The sequence below is a fragment of the Bos indicus x Bos taurus genome, chromosome 20 (genome assembly GCF_003369695.1).
Source record: "Bos indicus x Bos taurus breed Angus x Brahman F1 hybrid chromosome 20, Bos_hybrid_MaternalHap_v2.0, whole genome shotgun sequence".
In the NCBI taxonomy this organism is placed as follows: Eukaryota; Metazoa; Chordata; class Mammalia; order Artiodactyla; family Bovidae; genus Bos; species Bos indicus x Bos taurus.
The window spans coordinates 40,786,432-40,803,790 of NC_040095.1; the positions used below are offsets into that span (position 1 = coordinate 40,786,432).

Below are 17,359 nucleotides of genomic sequence, written 5' to 3' on the forward strand. Positions count from 1 at the left end.
GTGATGGATGCCAACGGTACCCACCATGTGAGCAGACTCATGAGCCCCCTGCTGTAACACATCAGGAGCCCCAAACCTCAAAACTGGCCACCTCAATCTAATCAGAGGGAAGCAGCTGCAAACCCAATTTGGGAGACAGTGACTAAAACAGTGAACCTACACCCTTTAAAATGGTCACTTTCATGAAAAACAAAAACGGCCTGAGACGTTCTAGACTAGCAGAGACTCAGGGAAACAGAAAGCTGAATGCACTGTGTGATCCTGGATTGGATCCTGGGCCTTAAAAATAATAATAATAAAAGTTTTTCTATAAAGGGCATTGTTGAGACAACTGGAGAAATTTGAATAAGTCTATAAAATGGATAATAGTATTATGTTTGTGTTAATGTTCTTGCTTTTCATAATTCTACTGTGGTTCTATGAGTGAATGTTCTTCTTCTTGGGAAGTGCACACTTCAATTTTTAGGGGTACAAAAGCATGATGACTGTACTTACCCTCAAATAGTTCATAAAAAGATAGCAATATTTGTGCATATATATGTACATGAGTATATATTTGGAAGGGGTAGGGGAGGGAAGGGAGAGATTTGGAATGACAAAGCATAGTGGCAGAACATTTACCACTAGTGAAAATCTGGGTGAAGGCAAGCCAGAGGTGCTTTATACTTTCCTACATCCTTTCCAAAAACACAAGATTATTTCAAAATAAATCTTTTTAAAATACTTCAAGTAAATTCCCAGATTGGCCCAATATAAGATAGTGAGACATGTCAACTGGTTTTTATACCTTACTAGCATAGTGGAGCGGAGAAGGCAATGGCAACCCACTCCAGTACTCTTGCCTGGAAAATCCCATGGACAGAGGAGCCTGGTGGGCTGCAGTCCATGGGGTCACTACTAGTCGGACACGGCTGAGCGACTTCACTTTCACTTTTCACTTTCATGCATTGGAGAAGGAAATGGCAACCCACTCAGTGTTCTTGCCTGGAGAATCCCAGGGACGGGGGAGCCTGGTGGGCTTCCGTCTATGGGGTCGCACAGAGTCGGACACGACTGAAGCGACTTAGCAGCAGCAGAAGCAGCAGCATAGTGGTGCTAGTGGTAAAGAACCTGCCTGCCAATGCAGGAGGCATAAGAGAGACGCAGGTTCGATCCCTGGGTCTGGAAGATCCCCTGGAGGAGGGTATGGCAATCCACTCCAATATTCTTGCCTGAGAATCCCATGGACAAAGGAGCCTGGTGGGCTACAGTCCATGGGGTGGCAAAGAGTCGGCCACGACTGAAGAAACTTTAGCACAGCATAGCAAATACATTTTCCTCAGAAAACAACTCGAAGGGTTTTCATTTGGCAAATCAGAGGATGCAGCAGGTGGGACAGGCTTTCTGATGTTTGAGAACACTTTTTTTTAAAGCTGTCTCAACACATAGAGGAAATAGTTACCAAGATTCCAGGTCCCTTCCCACACGCTCTCGGTTCACATCCACACTGTCAGAGCCGAGAGGCCTTAAGCAGCTGCAGAATACTGTTCCCTGTCACGTAACAACTACAAGGGATGAAAGGGAAGAGAGACCTGGCCTTCATCCACTTATTTGGATCACTGTCGACGGCCCCTGACCTCCATGACAGCACCCGCTGTGCTTTTCTGCACAGACAGAGGAGAGGAGAGGCCTGGGTGCCATAACCGCATTATCACCACACGCGCCGGCCCCGTGCCGTGTGTTTGTTCTTTGTAAAAGCACGGGTGAGGAATGATGCAGAACAAACTTCAGGCTGTGCCAAAGCCGCCTTGGCAACCTGCGCCAAGGGCCAGGCGCTTGCTGACATTTCGTTTACTGCATAGGTTAATTCAGAGTGTTTGGTCATGACTCTGACATTTCTTACGACATAACAGCTCAAAGTACAGGCTGAAAGCTCTGCAGAGCAAGTTTTTAAAACCATACCAAACTTCTTAAGATGTCTAACTGCGGGAGTAAGTGCTGTTTGTGCCTGGAAATATAGTTATATATCTAGAATAAATAGTCGAATTCCAAGATGTATCAGTAACAAAGTTTTTGAAGAAATTTCTCATTACTCATTGTGACCTAAATGTTTGTTCTGCTCTCATTCGATTCTAGTCCCTTAAATGATAAGAACCTATGCATGTGCGTGAGCTATGTCACTTCAATCAAGCCTGACTCTTTGTGACCCCCATGGACTGTAGCCCACCAGGCTTCTCTGTCCAGGGGATTCTCCAGGCAAGAATACTGGAGTGGGTTGCTGTGCCCTCCTTCAGGGGATCTTCCCAATCCAGGGATCGAACCCACTTCTCTTAGTCTCCTTCATTGGCATGCAGGTTCTTTACCACTAGCACCACCAGGGAAGACAAAAGAGCCAAGGTGTCCCACAAAACAGCCTGGGCTAAGGCTGGACAAGTGGATCCCAAGAGGCTCCAGGAAGCTCTGGCTGACTGTCCAACTGCAGTCATCATTTTTCTATCAACTGACCATAATCAAGAGTCTAGTTCTAGATCACTCCCCAACAGGACTCTGTTAGCACATAAAGTGTAGAGTCATTGTTTGGGGAAAAGAATTCTAATAACCTAACTTAGATATTTTTAGCTAATCTGAAATGAAGATTAATTTCAATGAGGACCAAAATAGTCACAAATATGTTTGTGTCAATATAGACCTGGAGGTGCCAATTAAGGAGCCAAATTGTAAACAGCAGGATGTTAGTAAGGATGCAAGAAGGATGAGGAGGGTCAGCTGAAGGGTCCAGGCAGCCAAAGGCATCAGGCCTTGATAACCTGAAGCATCCATGGGAGAGCTACACCTGGCTCAGGTCCGAACAGTCTGTGTCCTCAGGCCGGAGCACATGCTTCCCCAAGCCCTAGATGGGCCGTGCCCTACACTGGCCTGTCACTTCTTTTCTATTTTTACAGCCCTGGCCCATCTCCTCTCTTTCCTCATCACCACCAAGATCAACCCCCTCCAATGGGCACATTCTTTCTTTAAATGTCAGTACCTGCTTAAACTGAGCAAGAGTGACCTGGAGCAGCACTGGGCCGATCTAAACAGTCTGGAATTATTTTAGATCTCAGCCATTTCATGACAAATGAAATGGACATGTGGACAAATGTAGTCCAGCTCTCAAAAGGAAATCCTAACTCCCAACTTCGTGGGCTAGGTATTGTTTTCCTTCCAGAAAAGAAAACCCATAGTGCACACTGTCACCCAGTTTAAGCTGGAGCAAACACTTAAAAACATTGGCCAAGCAGTCAGAACACAGAGTCCTTCTAGATTTGTGGGATGCTCCCCAATCTGTCATGGCTTTTTCATTCATGCCTAATTCAACAGCATGTATTTTTAGCAACACGCCTTTATACAATCTTTTGGAAGGTTTAAAATAGCGTTCACTAAAATAGCTTTCTCTTCTTCTCATGTTTCATCAGTTTACATAATGACTAATTAAACTGCATACTTATAATAAGTACAACTGGTATAAACAGATTTGTGAGAAGTGTGCTGGCAAACCTCAGAAAAGCAAGACTAGCTACCAGCTTTCACCAGCAGCCAAAAAAGTTTATAGAGAAAAGGAGAGCATCAGCTAATCCTGAAAGCTGCTTAAGTGGAGGTCAATTCAGATAATTCCTTCTGTACTTAAATAGATTTAAAATGTACGTATTTAAATATATACTTAAGCATATTAAATAAATAAATACTAATTTTGGGGGTCAAATTGTTAAAACTTCTAAAAGAGGAAATGGTGGTGTGAGTCCAAGTTTCCGGATAGGCTTTTGATCATTTTGCTCCATTTTTCCCTCCTTGCTGGAGAACTTGTGGGGTTCCATGTCACCCTCCACTCCCTGATTCCCACAGTGTCTTCTGTAAGTGGCTTCTCCCTATAGCAACACGTTCTTGCAATCACTTGCAAAGACGTGGCTAGAGAAGTCAATTTGGGGACCCCCGAAACAATCCAGGAAGCATATTTGAATGAGGGAGATACCCTTTCACCCATTTCAGCTTTCCATCTGGAGCAATCTCTAAGAGAAGGACACTCCTCATCTCCTTGTGTGCCTTCACTTACCCCCCTCTTCCCACCTCCAGAGGGAAAGGAGGGACCTGTCTGATGGCTGAGTCTAGAAGAGAAAACTGGGCATACTGGACTCAGCCCTTTCTTCCTCTTTGAGGTGCATCTGCTTGCAGAGAGCACACATCATGGGTAACTTTCGCCCTGTAGTGAGGTCTGTCCTGGAGTGGGGTGTGCCATACTAGCTGTGATTTAGAGGATGACCCAGCCGAATTCATGGGGAAAATAATAGCAGGCAGGCCCTTTTTGGTAACTGATCTAAATCCATGTTCTGCAATAGGTTTTTTATCAATAATAAAAATGATATTTTCATCTTCTCCAACTGATGCCTACATCCATCTTCTACTTAATTCTAAACTTAGAAGGGAAAAGAGATGTTTTTCCATGGAAGCAAAGCAAGATATGCCATGTGCTGCAAATTGAAAATATGACAGGAGAAATTTAAAACTAAAACTCAACAGTATTTGGGAGCATCCAAAGAAATAACTAAGTAAGAGGAACTTTTTTTAAATGACAGGTGGTAAATACAAGAAAAGGGATAACAAAAACAGAGTCTTGAATCAGAAAGTCTAACATCTTTGGTTAAAAACTCTGACCAAATGCTCGGTCATTTACCCCAGCCTATTCTAAAAATAAATCACTCTTGTATTGATTAAATGCTTTTATCACCATAGCTGTTATACAGGCCAAGAATAATGACATATTAATAACCAAAAAAGATAGAACTACAGTTCTTCATACAAAAATGTTGTGTGCACAATAATTCTGGTTCTGCATCTTATGATATGTATGACAAAGCAACTGCTCACTTTTATTGCTTGAAAAAATATTTTTAATGCCTCTTTATAAAAATAAATTTATTATTGAGTATTAAATATTGAGGGCATAGTTGACTTTTTAAAAACAATGTATGCTCACGTGCATGTATTTTAGTGATATACATTGGCTACGACTTGTGAGAAAAAAATGCTTATTATTGACTTTGATATTAAATCCCTAAGAAGAATAAATAATACCCCTCAGTGTTTAATTCTATAGCACACACATAGCCAAATTAAAATTTAGTCATATTATTGAAATGGTGGCATTATTAGTTTAACCCTTTAAGAGATTAAAACTTTTGTGATCTGATTTTAAAGGTGAACTTCAAGTCCAAAAAAAAAAAAAGTGCTAAAAATGTATCTCCAAAAGAGGGAGGAAAAAGACTCCCTAGTTCTATGATGTTTAATGTGGAATTTTCAAAGACAAAAACCGTTCCATTTTACACTTGAGTTGAGCAGAAATCAGAACCACCAAACACTGGTCTGAACAGGCCTGATTCTCACCCCACCTCTGTTTCACAGAGGAGGAAACTCTGAGAAAGTCAGGAAATGACTAGGGCAGGCCCTGCAGCAGTTGAGTGCAGCCGCCAGATCCAAAGGGTCTGCTTCTCACCTCTGGGTTCTCTTCCCACAGTGCGGTCTCACTTTGTGGGAAAGGATATTATCTCTGTAGATATGCCCTGACTGGGGATTCTCTGGCAGTTGGGTGGTAAAGAATCTGCCTGCCAAGCAGGAGACTTGGGTTCGATCTCTGGGTCAGGAAGATCCCCTGGAGAAGGAAATGTCAACCCACTCCAGTATTCTTTCCTGGAGAATCCCATTGACAGAGGAGCCTAGTGGGCTGCACACAGTCCATGGGAACGCAGAGTCAGACACAACTTAACAACAGACTACCCTGGCTACCCCCGTTATAACTGGAGTCTGATAGCAGCCCCAGCTCCCTGGCCAGTGAATGCCTGAGGCAGGCTAAGAGCTCTGAAAATTCAAACTCTACTCAGTCATTGTATTGGGCCCCTATTTAACCCATTAACCACTTTTGGTGAAGTACAGGTGATCAGTAAAACTTAAGAGACCCCCAGAGACAGCTGTTACCAAACATCTTTCTGTCTTGAGTGTAGGGAATTTCTGCTGAGGGAGGAGGGCTTAAGGGGAGAAATTATTTTCATTTTTTATTTCTGAACATCTGCCAAGTCACTGTCAGAAATATTTTTTAGAGTAAAAATGGTAACTTTATCACCTGCAAAACATACGGGTCAGCCAAGCAAACTGTGACCACTAAATTCAAACTTTGAAGAAAAAAAGTAAAGAAACTTGGGAACATCTGCTTTTTGGAATTGAAAAAATAGCCGCCGCAGACTGTAGCCCAAGCTCTTCGAAGCCCTCTAGCCCCACCCCTCCCTACCCCCTGGCTCAGCCACACACTATGTGAGGCCGAGGGGTTCCCGGTGGCCTCGATATGCCCTCATCCGGGCTGACCTCGACCACGAATCCCAGGCCACGTGCGCAGGGAGTCACGGCGGGCACTAAGACCTTCAGGGCGGTGGCAGCACAAACACGTTGGCCAACCGCGGTTCTTGCCGGTAGGGGGACACACCCCCATCCCCAGCCCAAGCTGGGAAGTCTAGCTCCAAGCCCTTGAGAGCCGAGAGCTGAAGAACGCTTTTCGGGGTCTGCAGTGACCTGGGGACTGAGAACAGGAAAGAAGTAGATGTGATTTTCTCGGCCCGGCGTGGCGAATCCGCCGCCCTTGGATACAAGTGCCCTTTTTCATAATCAGCAAAGCCGGCGCCCTGCCTGCTTGGCTGGCAGGAACTCGGCGCAGACAGCCTGGAGTACGAACGCTCAAAACTTGGCCATGCCTCCCCTCTGTCAACACCTCGCGCCTCTTCACTCTAAAGAATGCGGTTCACTCCGAGTGCGGGGTGGCCAAATTGGGAAGGGGATGGCCGCAGAGCCCTCTTCCGCGGCGTCTTTACCCTCTCTCACCTGTTCCCGAGACCCCTTGCCTCCGGTTGCGCTGATCCCATGGCCAGCGCCCAGGTGACCAGCCATGCCAAGTCGTAGGCTAACCCTGCGCCTGGCTCTGCCCCTCTCCCCTTCCGTCTCCCCGCGTGGGTAGTGGGGAGCTTTACTGGGATTGCGCCACTGACAATCCAGGCGCGTGAGCGCTGAGCGGGAGCCGGCGGGATCCCGCGAGCGAGCGTTTGCACCCCAAACCTGACACTGGTAAGGAGGGAACTGCGCTATGCTGGGTTCTCCGCCCGCCTTCGCACAGATCTACTGGGCAGTAAAATGAGCCGCATTGGGGGCTTCTGCGATTCTGTATCCGTGACCACCCACTTCTCCTCCCATCCCCTAGAACCACAGCCACTATCCTCAACCTTGAGCTCCAAACCCCCACAGACCCACAGAGAAAACTAGAGAGGGAAAGGAGGTCCAGTGCCCGCTTCTCCAGCGCGCGCGCTCTCCCAAAGCCTAGCTGCTGGCGCACTGGAGACCACGACGCTGAACGCGCAGGGGGCAATGGGTGTCACCAGGGTCCAGACACTGCAAGGCATTTTTTATGGAAACCACAGAAGCCCGTTTATACGGGGCTGGAGGGGCCATGGAAGGAATGAGAAGGCCGATACAATGAGTCTTTAAAAGAAAGCTGAGGTCTGTGGAAGGAGCAGCAAGGGAAATCCGGAGACCGGAGCTGACCATGAGGCGGAGCGCGGGCTGTGGAACTCAGTGTACGCTTCCTCGCTAGGAGCCGGCGCACGTCGGAAAAGGACCCGGTAACAAGTTCTTTGGCCCTTGTCACGCTTTGAGACTGTAGTTGGAGGCGGGTTCCCGCAGTGAGCCCCTAACTCGGGGCCGGACACAGAAGAACGAGAAAGAAAAAACCCAAGAGGTTTGACAGCACCTGTTGGACCAGGGCACGAGCCCGGGAAGTCTGCCTGCTCACATGCCCCACCCACAGGCTTCATCACTTCCCCAGGACCCTCTACGTACACCCCACCATAACCATGGGTATGGTCGAAGGTCGTCGCAGCCAGACTACGCACACTCGGGCGAGTCCCGGTGGGCGCTCCCTACCCTGATCCTCAGTGCAGCAGGGAGTAGTGGGGTCTCCAGGGGAGCCAACAGGCATGTAGGGAGAGCCTCGGAAAGGGGCTGGGTTAGGGCCCGGGACCCGGGGCGCACTGCTGCTCACCTCGCTCACTGGCCTGGATGTGGCGCACGATGTCCTCCAGATCCAAGTCTTTGGTCTCATCGAAATTGTAGGCGGACGTGTGCAAGCCTTCCTCCTGGAAGACCTCATGGACCCCCTCGAGGGTGAAGAAGCAGTTCCGCTCCAGCTTGTCGTCGCTGTAGACCAGCACGGCGCGGCTCCACTGGTGGTGGCGGAACAGGGCGAGCATCATCTCGCCCATCTTGGCGTACGAGGGTGCCACGCGCGTAAGGTGCGAGTACTCCGTGTCCTTATGCTGGAAGCCGGCTGCCAGGGCCCCGGCAGACAGCATGGGGAGGTCCCAGTGCGACGCTAGCCGAGCCACCGGCGCCGCCGCGTACTCGCACACCGGCCCCAGGATGAGATCCGGCTTGGCTCCCCGCGCCGCCGCCACGCGGTCCACCAGGCTGAAGAGTGCGCGGTTGCCGCAGTCCGAGTCTTCGTAGGCCACCTGGAAGCGAGTGCCGGCTGGCAGGAGCCGCCGCCCGGTCGCGTTGCCCTCCACGCTGCGCAGCGCGTACTCTATGGCCGGTCGCACCCGAGCAAGGGAGAACAGGTAAGAGTCGTCCTGGGGCAACAGCACCAGAACCTCGATCTTCTGCGGCGGCAGTGCCTCTCTCTCCCGGCGCCCGCGGCCCGGGCCCGCGCCCCCGCTGCCACCGCCGCCAGTGCAGTCGGCCAGTAACGCCCAACCGAGCAGGACGCACGCGGAGAAAGTGAGCACCAGTAGGGACGGCATCGTGCCGCAGGAAAGCGCCTGCCCTCGCTGCGGACTCGCCCTCTGCCCCCCACCCACCCTACCTCTTAACTCCCCACTCCTCTCCGAGGTTCCTGCGCCCCCTTGGGCGCTCTAAGAAAAAATAAAAGAATACCCCCTTCACTAACTCGCCAAAAGAGAGGAAGAGTCCTCCTTTGCAATGCCACTCGTTTAAAAAAAAAAAGAAAGAAGACAGAAAGAAAAAGAAAAAGTTAACTGGGTGTAAACCTGTACTCCTATAGTATATTTATATATATATACTTTTTATAAATACATAGATTAGCCCTCCCTTGATATATACTATTTTGCTTAGAGGTGGCTTCTTATATGGGCGTTGCTAAGGTTGCTTTGGAAAGAGCATTTGTAAAAGAAGAAAAAGTTAGACTTGTCCAAGTGCTTGTAATTGACGGTGCATCTCCCTCGCGTTTGATCTCATTGATTCGCGCCGGTTCCCGGATCCATAACCCGCGTTTAAATAGCGTGGCAGCCGCGGAGCGTGTTACCACACAAGGCGCGCAGAGGCCGGGCTGGTATTTCCAGCGGGTGGGGAGGGTGGGGGTGGGGAGCAGTGGGGGCTGGGCTAGGGGAGTCTCTTATTAACATTCTTACATCAGGACTCCTCCTCCCCGCACCCCTACTCTTCCCACCCCTTCCCTGTCCCTCACTCCCACTCCCCGCCAGTCCTTTTGCGTTTTCCTTAAAGCCGCAATCGCTCACTTCTACAGCCGCGGAAGCCCCCACAAAGCTACACCGCCACCAGGGTCCCCGCCTCTCCCTGGCCCGGCACGCGGCAGCTCTTTCTCCAGCTCCGGGCTTTAAAAATGGAAATGTGTTTGAAAGTAAAGAAACACGCGCAGACACACACACACACACACACACACACACACGCCTTGCAAAAAAAAAAAAAAAAACAGGATTAAGGGAAAGGGATGGCCCCAGAAATTGGTGGTTTGGTTGACAAACAAACAAACAAACACCCTAGGTCCCGTTTGCTCTCACCTCTCTCTCACTCCAGCCACAATCTCTCCAGACGCGCCTACTTGGGACGGGCTCTCGACCTTCGCGGTCCCCTGGCGCAAGGTCAGGAAACAGGGACCAAGGTCCCGGGGCAGACGGCTGGGTCGAGGGCCTGGAACGCCTAGCTGCCGGGCGTCCTCGCCCCACTTCTTCCCCCGCTCCCCACCCTTGGCGGCCACCTCCCCGCGAGCCCCGCGGGTTCGCGCCGGAGTCGCCGTGCCGCGCGGGATCCAGTGTCCCAGCGCACCCACATCTCCCGCGGCGCGCAGCGAGCAGAAAAGCGAAACTTGTTGCTTCCAAAGGGAAAAACGGTTCTTCTGAAGGTAGCAGAAAGCTTGAAAAGCATCTCCAAGGCGTCCTCTGGGCTTTATGTGCTAAGCTAAGCCAGGTAACTAAATAAAGAGACCTTCTCCCTAAAGCTTCACCCCTGAGGGTCCCCCGGGTGCAGGCGCGTCATCAGCGGCCATCCGTGCGCTCGGAAATCCCAACGCTTCTCCCCGGTGCTCCGGATCCTGCAATGCGGAGGAAGGACCTGCGGCCAAGACTCAGTCGCTTGTCACTTGTCACAGGCAGGCACAGCAGCGGGGGAAACGAGGATGGACACGGTCGTGGAGAAGTTGGTGGCCGGAGGAGCTTCCCCAGGGTCCGCCGAGCTGCAGGGCAGGTTCAAAGGGAACTTGACCCTTCGATCGTGGTAACGCGCCGAGGTCATTTGCAGTATGAACGTGCTATATTCGATTGGTGAATTCTGATATTTAAGTCCCACAAATTAAAATAAATTAGAAAATGTTTTCAAAGGTCTTTCATTTGACTGGGCATCCGTGTCCACAAATTTCTATTCGTCTTAGACCAACGCCCTCTTTCGGCAGAAACTTGTAGCCGACTTGTATCCCCGATGCCATCATCCCGAGTTCGCTTTTTTGGTCTTTTTTTTTTTTTTTTTTTTTAGTTTTGTTGAAAGCCGAGGCCTCAAAGAGCAATCGCTCTCTTTTATGAGGATGAAAAAGGTAAATTGGGGCTTCCGGAGATGTTACAACTTGAGGCATCAGCGCTCATCAGCCTTACCAGCACCCTCCTTATCGCTCTTTCTGGCACCATAAATATAATGATGAGTAACGTTTCACCCTGCAGGGCTTTTAGATTTTGCACTGCGATCCCTGAATCTTCAAGTAGGATCTTCTAACTCCTGTGAAAACTTTCATTTATCTTATTAGAGCTGCTAACCGGTAATAAACGAGGCATCCGTATACAATTTAATTCCACAAAAAAACGTAGTTTTCACACACTGGAAATTAAGATTTAGGGCTTTTCACAGTGATTTAAAAAAAAAAAATCCCCCCTGAACTCCTAGGAAGGAAAGAGAGAGAAAGAAGAAAGAAGGAACGGAGGGAAGGAAGGGAGAGAGGGAGAGAGAGAGGCTAAATCCCGAATTCCAAGGGTCTTAATAGATTTCGAAACTGGTTGCCAGGAGACGTGGAGGAACCAGGGTTTGCTATTACTGCTCGCTCTGCTCTGTGTCTGGGGAACACTGGGCAATGGCGATTTGATGCTGCGCCTGGTGTAGCATAGCTTAGTCGGAAGGGCTTGGGTGACCCCGGGCAAGAAGGCCTCTCCCCCTGCAGGCGCTGCCCATTCGCGCCAAGGGTCACGGGCAGGGCAATGCCTTTACGGTGGAGTGAGTATCACAGCCTCTGAGTGGCCTTTGCATCAGAGTTCTCAGCTTCCAGTTTGTCATTCAAGAGCCCTGACAAACTAAGCCCTGTAAGGGAAGAGCCCCCAAACTAGGCAGCTGAACCAGAGAATCCAGTGCTCAAAACATCCCTTACATTTTTCCATTGAGCAGAAATTAGGATGTATTTATTGAGGTATAATTGACATATGACATTATATTAACCTCAGGGATATAACGCAATGATTTGATATTTGTATATACTATGAAATCATCTCCACAACTCTAGTTGACATCATCACCATGTAGTTAGAAAACAAAAATTTTGTGTGATGAGAACTTTAGTATCTGCTCTTCACAACTTTCAAGTATGTCATATAGCGTTACTAGCTGTAGTCACTATGCTGTACAGTACATTGCCATGACTCAATCATTTTATAGAAATTAGGATTTTTTTTAAGTTTTTCAAATGAAAATAGGCACAAGATTATAGGAAGAACTGCCAAGTAATATAAGTATATGGACTTAACATTATCAGTTTATTCTCTTTCCATCAGACTTACCCTGGCAGCTGAGAGTGTGTGTGAGTATCATGGAGTTCTCCAATCTTATGGCTGGAAAAATTTTCAGTTCAGCTCAGTAGCTCAGTTGTGTCCGACTCTTTGCAACCCCATGAATCGCAGCACGCCAGGCCTCCCTGTCCATCACCAACTCCGGGAGTCCACTCAAACTCATGTCCATCAAGTCCATAATGCCATCCAGCCATCTCATCCTCTGTCGTCCCCTTCTCCTCCTGCCCCCAATCCCTCCCAGCATCAGAGTCTTTTCCAATGAGTCAACTCTTCGCATAAGGTGGCCAATGTATTGGAGTTTCAGCTTTAGCATCAGCCCTTCCAATGAACACCCAGGACTGATATCCTTTAGAATGGACTGGTTGGATCTCCTTAGAAGTCACCTAACCTGAGACATTTTGCTCTCTACATGAGGAATCTAGGCCAAATAATATAAATGTCATACTTATATGCCTCTTCACCCCCTGGAAGATAATTTTTAATGGCACTGAATTAGAAATGAATATTTATTACAGCATGTAAAAAAGGGTTGGGAACAAAGCTTAATGCCATTTAAGAGTAACACATTTTATATCAAAAATTTATTTTATATGTTGCTATTTTGAAAACTTGCAGCATAGTAAGAAAGATACTAATAGATTGTAGTCTAATTTTTGCAGCATCATGATCATAAAGATGAATCAAACCATGTAGGTAGGAAAAAAGAAAAAAGGAGTAACTCATGCCTTGGACTCGATTTTTAAACATTATTCTCTTCAGTTCTGTAAAACACTGAAATGGGAGGCAGGAGTGGGAGAGAGAAGCACTTTTTTTAACGTTCAAAAGATTACTAACCTTTTCACTCAATGCATTCTTTCTGACTACAATTCCAAATGAAAACAAAAGAAAGTTACAGGGAAATGCTGCAAAATAAAATTAGCCAAATGAAAAGCGATGTTAGCCCTAAATGTGATATTATAGAAACCAACACACTTTTAATAAGATTTAGATCTCTTGTCATCAATATCTATAAATCTTGTTTTTTAACTTTATTATTAAAATCAAGTGGCAAGTTTTCTATGAAGTATTCAGCTGTTTTTTTCCATCTGTGAAATGAAATCATGTCTCTATGGCATTACTCTGCCAACAGGAAAAACAACATTCTATAGGGAACCTCAACCAGCCATTGTTTGAAATATACATGCCATCAGAACGAAGTTTTCTCCACCAGTTGTCACAGTCTGTACCATCTCCCTCAGAAGCCTGGCTGCAATTTCTAAAGTGACTTTCAAAATGACTCTCCTTTTCCTTGTTAAGCCAGCCCTGAAGTCATATTGAAGAATAATGCTATGAAGCCTGTAGCCCACAAAGAAAGTATCTTATGGGAACAGAATTGTTGAAAACACACTTCCCCCTAGAGGCAGAAAACATGAAAGAATATTACATGTAATTCAAGAAGATTTCTGTAATTCAATGAGTGCTGAGATTTTGTTTTTAACATACAGTTGATTCTTTAGAGGGAGATATGGGAAGAAAATCAATAAATGGCCAAAAAATTAAATTGAAAACTTACCTCTAGGTTTTAGCTTTCCTTAGCAGAGACTTTGTTAATTGATCTCTTCCCTTCTTTTATACAAATCTACAGTTTTTTTTCCCAGCACTATAATAATAGCAATTACATATATTTATTTAAATTTAAACTTATGATTTAATTTCATCAGAAAATGCAGTTAAGTGTGGTCTCGAAGGACCCTTTTGAAAATGCAGCTCCAGTAGATTTAGCTCCTTATTGCCAGTTTTGTTTCTGTATTACAATGTATTTGTAACTGTCCTCCTCACTTTCCATCAACCGCAATCTCTCTTCATTTCTTTGTAAATCTTCTGAGATAGAATGACATTAGAAACATTTCTGAAAAATGTAGAACTCAAATGTGATTTAGTCTGAATTTCTGGCATGAGGTTTTCTGGGATTGGCAAGCTACATCAAGAATTCTCACCATTGATTTATAGACCAGTTATTTAATATAAATCATGAGATTCACAAAGATAAGTGTATGTGCCTCAACTCCATCCATGCCAATTCTGACTCCATTTAATTGGTTTACATAGTTGTACATGGCGTTATGTCAAAAAGGACTTAAGAAGGCATGTAAAAATATGAAACGGGATTTTAGAGAATTTTCCTCAGGGCAAAGTGCATAGTCGTTGCATCCTACTCTCTTTTTTTTCTTAAGGTTTTACTGACTATTCCAAACTTCAGCAATCACTTCTCCCATCTGAGTTCCCACAGCATCCTTTGGGGTCGTGATCACATGTGATTTTATTTCCAGAAATTTTATTTTCATTTACAAGGAGCCAGTCTGGGTGGGGATCCAGTTCTCAGGGCAATATCCTGTGGGAATAAAAGGCATTTAGAAGTCTCACAATGTGTCCCAAGGTTATCTCCTCACCTATCTGCACTTTCGGAGAAGGCAATGGCACCCCACTCCAGTACTCTTGCCTGGAAAATCCCAAGGACAGAGGAGCCTGGTAGGCTGCAGTCCATGGGGTCGCTAAGAGTCAGACATGACTGAGCGACTTCACTTTCACTTTTCACTTTCATGCACTGGAGAAGGCAATGGCAACCCACTCCAATGTTCTTGCCTGGAGAATCCCAGGGACGGGGCAGCCTAGTGGGCTTCCGTCTATGGGGTCGCACAGAGTTGGATACGACTGCAGCGACTTAGCAGTAGCAGCAGCATCTGCCCTTTAGTTTTCCCTTTCCCTCAGTTTTCCCCTCCTAAAATGGAGATAATAATCTTGTCCTGGTGTTGTAGAAAAGCCAGAAAAATAAAAAAAAGATGTGCAGTGCTTTGTGTAAGTAGGAAATTAATAAATAGCAGCTGTTATTACATTCCCTTCAATGCCTGGTGAAGAGCACTATACCAAGTAAGTGTTTGAACGATGTTCCATAAATTCATCATGGAATGAATGAATGAATGAATTCAAAACCCAAAACCAAGATGACTTATGCATACCTTGTTTGGAATTATCTATTGCCTGATCACAACAGACTTTACTTAACGCTCTGTAATAGTGGCCTCTTTGGAGGAACTCTTTTGGCAGATCACTTTGATGTTAGGTTTCCCTGGTGGCTCAAATGGTAAAGAATCTGCCTGCAATGCAGGACACTCAGGTTCAATTCCTGGATGGGAAAGATCCCTTGGAGAAGGGAGTGGCCACCCACTGCAGTATTCTTTCCTGGAGAATTCCATGGACAGAGGAGGCTGGTAGGCTACAGTCGATGGGGTTGCAAAAAGTCAAATATGACTGAATGACTAACACTTGATGTTGGCCCTAGATTCCCAAACTGAGACATTTCCTGGTAAGCTTGAGACAGCAGCTTGTTCAGTGTTCTGTCCTCTACATAGTAGGGCAAAGAGAACAAGAGCTCATATTTGCTACCCCACGGCTGCCCTTCACACGTTTGTTTTTTTTTTTAATAGAATATTATTTATGTATTTATTGTTGTTTAGTTGCTAAATTATTTATTTTTGGCTGTGCTGGATCTTTTTTAAATTTATTTTTTAACTGAAGGTAAATTGCCTTACAATGTTGTGTTGGTTTCTGCCATACAACAACATGAATCAGCCACAATTATGTATTATTAAATATAATTATGTTCGCTCCCTCTTGAGCCTGCCTCCCCTCCCCCTACCCTACCCTTCTTGGTCATCACAGAGTGTCAGGCTGGGCTCCCACGCTATACAGCAACTTCCCACCAGCTATCTATTTTACACATGATAGTGTCTGCTGGTCAATGCTACTTTCTCCAGGAAACCCTCCTACATTGTTGGTGGGAATGTAAACTGATACAGCCATCATGGAGAACAGTATGGAGATTCCTTAAAAACTAGGAATCAATCTACAACATTACCCAGCAATCCCACTACTGGCATACACCCTGAGAAAAACATAATTGAAAAAGGCATATGTACCCCAATGTTCATAGCAGCACTATTTATAATAGCCAGGACATGAAAGCAACCTAGATATCCATCGACAGATGAATGGATAAAGAAGATGTGGTACATATACACAATGGAATATTGCCTGCGTGCATGCAAGCTCAATCATTCAGTCGTGTCTGACTCTTTGCGACCCCGTGGATTGTAGCCCACCAAGTTCCTCTATCTCAAATGGTAAAGAATTTGCCTGCAATGCAGGAGATCATCTGCAAGGTAGGAGACTCAGATTCGATCCCTGGGTTGGGAAGATCCCCTGGAGAAGAGAGCAGCTACCCACTCCAGTATTCTGGCCTGGAGAATTCCATGGACTGTATAATCCATAGGGTCGGACACGACTGAGCGACTTTCAGTGTGTCAAGGATGGTGGTGTTCTATAGCGTAAACCTATTGCATCAGACATTCACTTGTTTTTGTTCAAAGATATCTGACCCAAGTTATATTTAAATCTGTGTGATAGTCAATCATAATAGTCAAATGTGCAATGTTTAAGAGAAACATTATCAGGACAAAAATAGATCAAATTTCACCTTGTGGACATCTTATTACATTTTGTGAAAATCAAAAAGTTGTATAAAACTAATTTTCCTGTTATTATTATGCCATGATATTGAACAGTTAATACTCCAAATTAATCAGCACTGAAATGCTGGGCTGGAAGAAGCACAAGCTAGAATCAAGACTGCCGGGAGAAATATCAATAACCTCAGATATGCAGATGATACCACCCTTATGGCAGAAAGTGAAGAGGAACTGAAAAGCTTCTTGATGAAAGTGAAAGAGGAGAATGAAAAAGTTGGCTTAAAGCTCAACATTCAGAAAACAAAGATCATGGCATCTGGTCCCATCACTTCATGGCAAATAGATGGGGAAATAGTGGAAATAGTGTCAGACTTTATTTTGGGGGGCTCCAAAATCACTGCAGATGGTGATTGCAGCCATGAAATTAAAAGACGTTTACTCCTTGGAAGGAAAGTTATGACCAACCTAGATAGCATATTCAAAAGCAGAGACATTACTTTACCAACAGAAGTCCGTTTAGTCAAGGCTATGGTTTTTCCAGTAGTCATGTATGGATGTGAGAGCTGGACTGTGAAGAAAGCTGAGCGCCAAAGAATTGATGCTTTTGAACTGTGGTGTTGGAGAAGACTCTTGAGAGTCCCTTGGACTGCAAGGAGCTCCAACCAGTCCATTCTAAAGGAGATCAGTCCTGGGTGTTCTTTGGAAGGAATGATGCTAAAGCTGAAACTCCAGTAC

The 17,359-nt window shown here is 46.0% G+C and overlaps 1 protein-coding gene and 1 long non-coding RNA gene across 3 annotated transcripts in view; one reads left to right on the plus strand and one right to left on the minus strand.

The window, feature by feature from the left end:
* Positions 1 to 9,408, minus strand: part of NPR3 (natriuretic peptide receptor 3) — a 77,416-nt gene extending 68,008 nt beyond the window's left edge. Inside the window, exon 1 of one of the 2 annotated variants that reach the window (XM_027520157.1) lies at positions 8,087 to 9,408. In XM_027520157.1, coding sequence (XP_027375958.1) covers positions 8,087 to 8,843 — 757 coding nt within the window. In that variant the 5' untranslated portion in view covers positions 8,844 to 9,408. The remainder of the gene's footprint in view (positions 1 to 8,086) is intronic. The other variant, XM_027520156.1, reaches the window with a different exon arrangement.
* Positions 9,409 to 9,452: 44 nt separating this feature from the next.
* Positions 9,453 to 10,675, plus strand: LOC113878965. The gene is made up of 2 exons (XR_003507171.1): positions 9,453 to 10,266; positions 10,448 to 10,675. It is a non-coding gene; the product is annotated as an uncharacterized LOC113878965 (long non-coding RNA).
* The last annotated feature ends 6,684 nt before the right edge of the window (positions 10,676 to 17,359 follow it).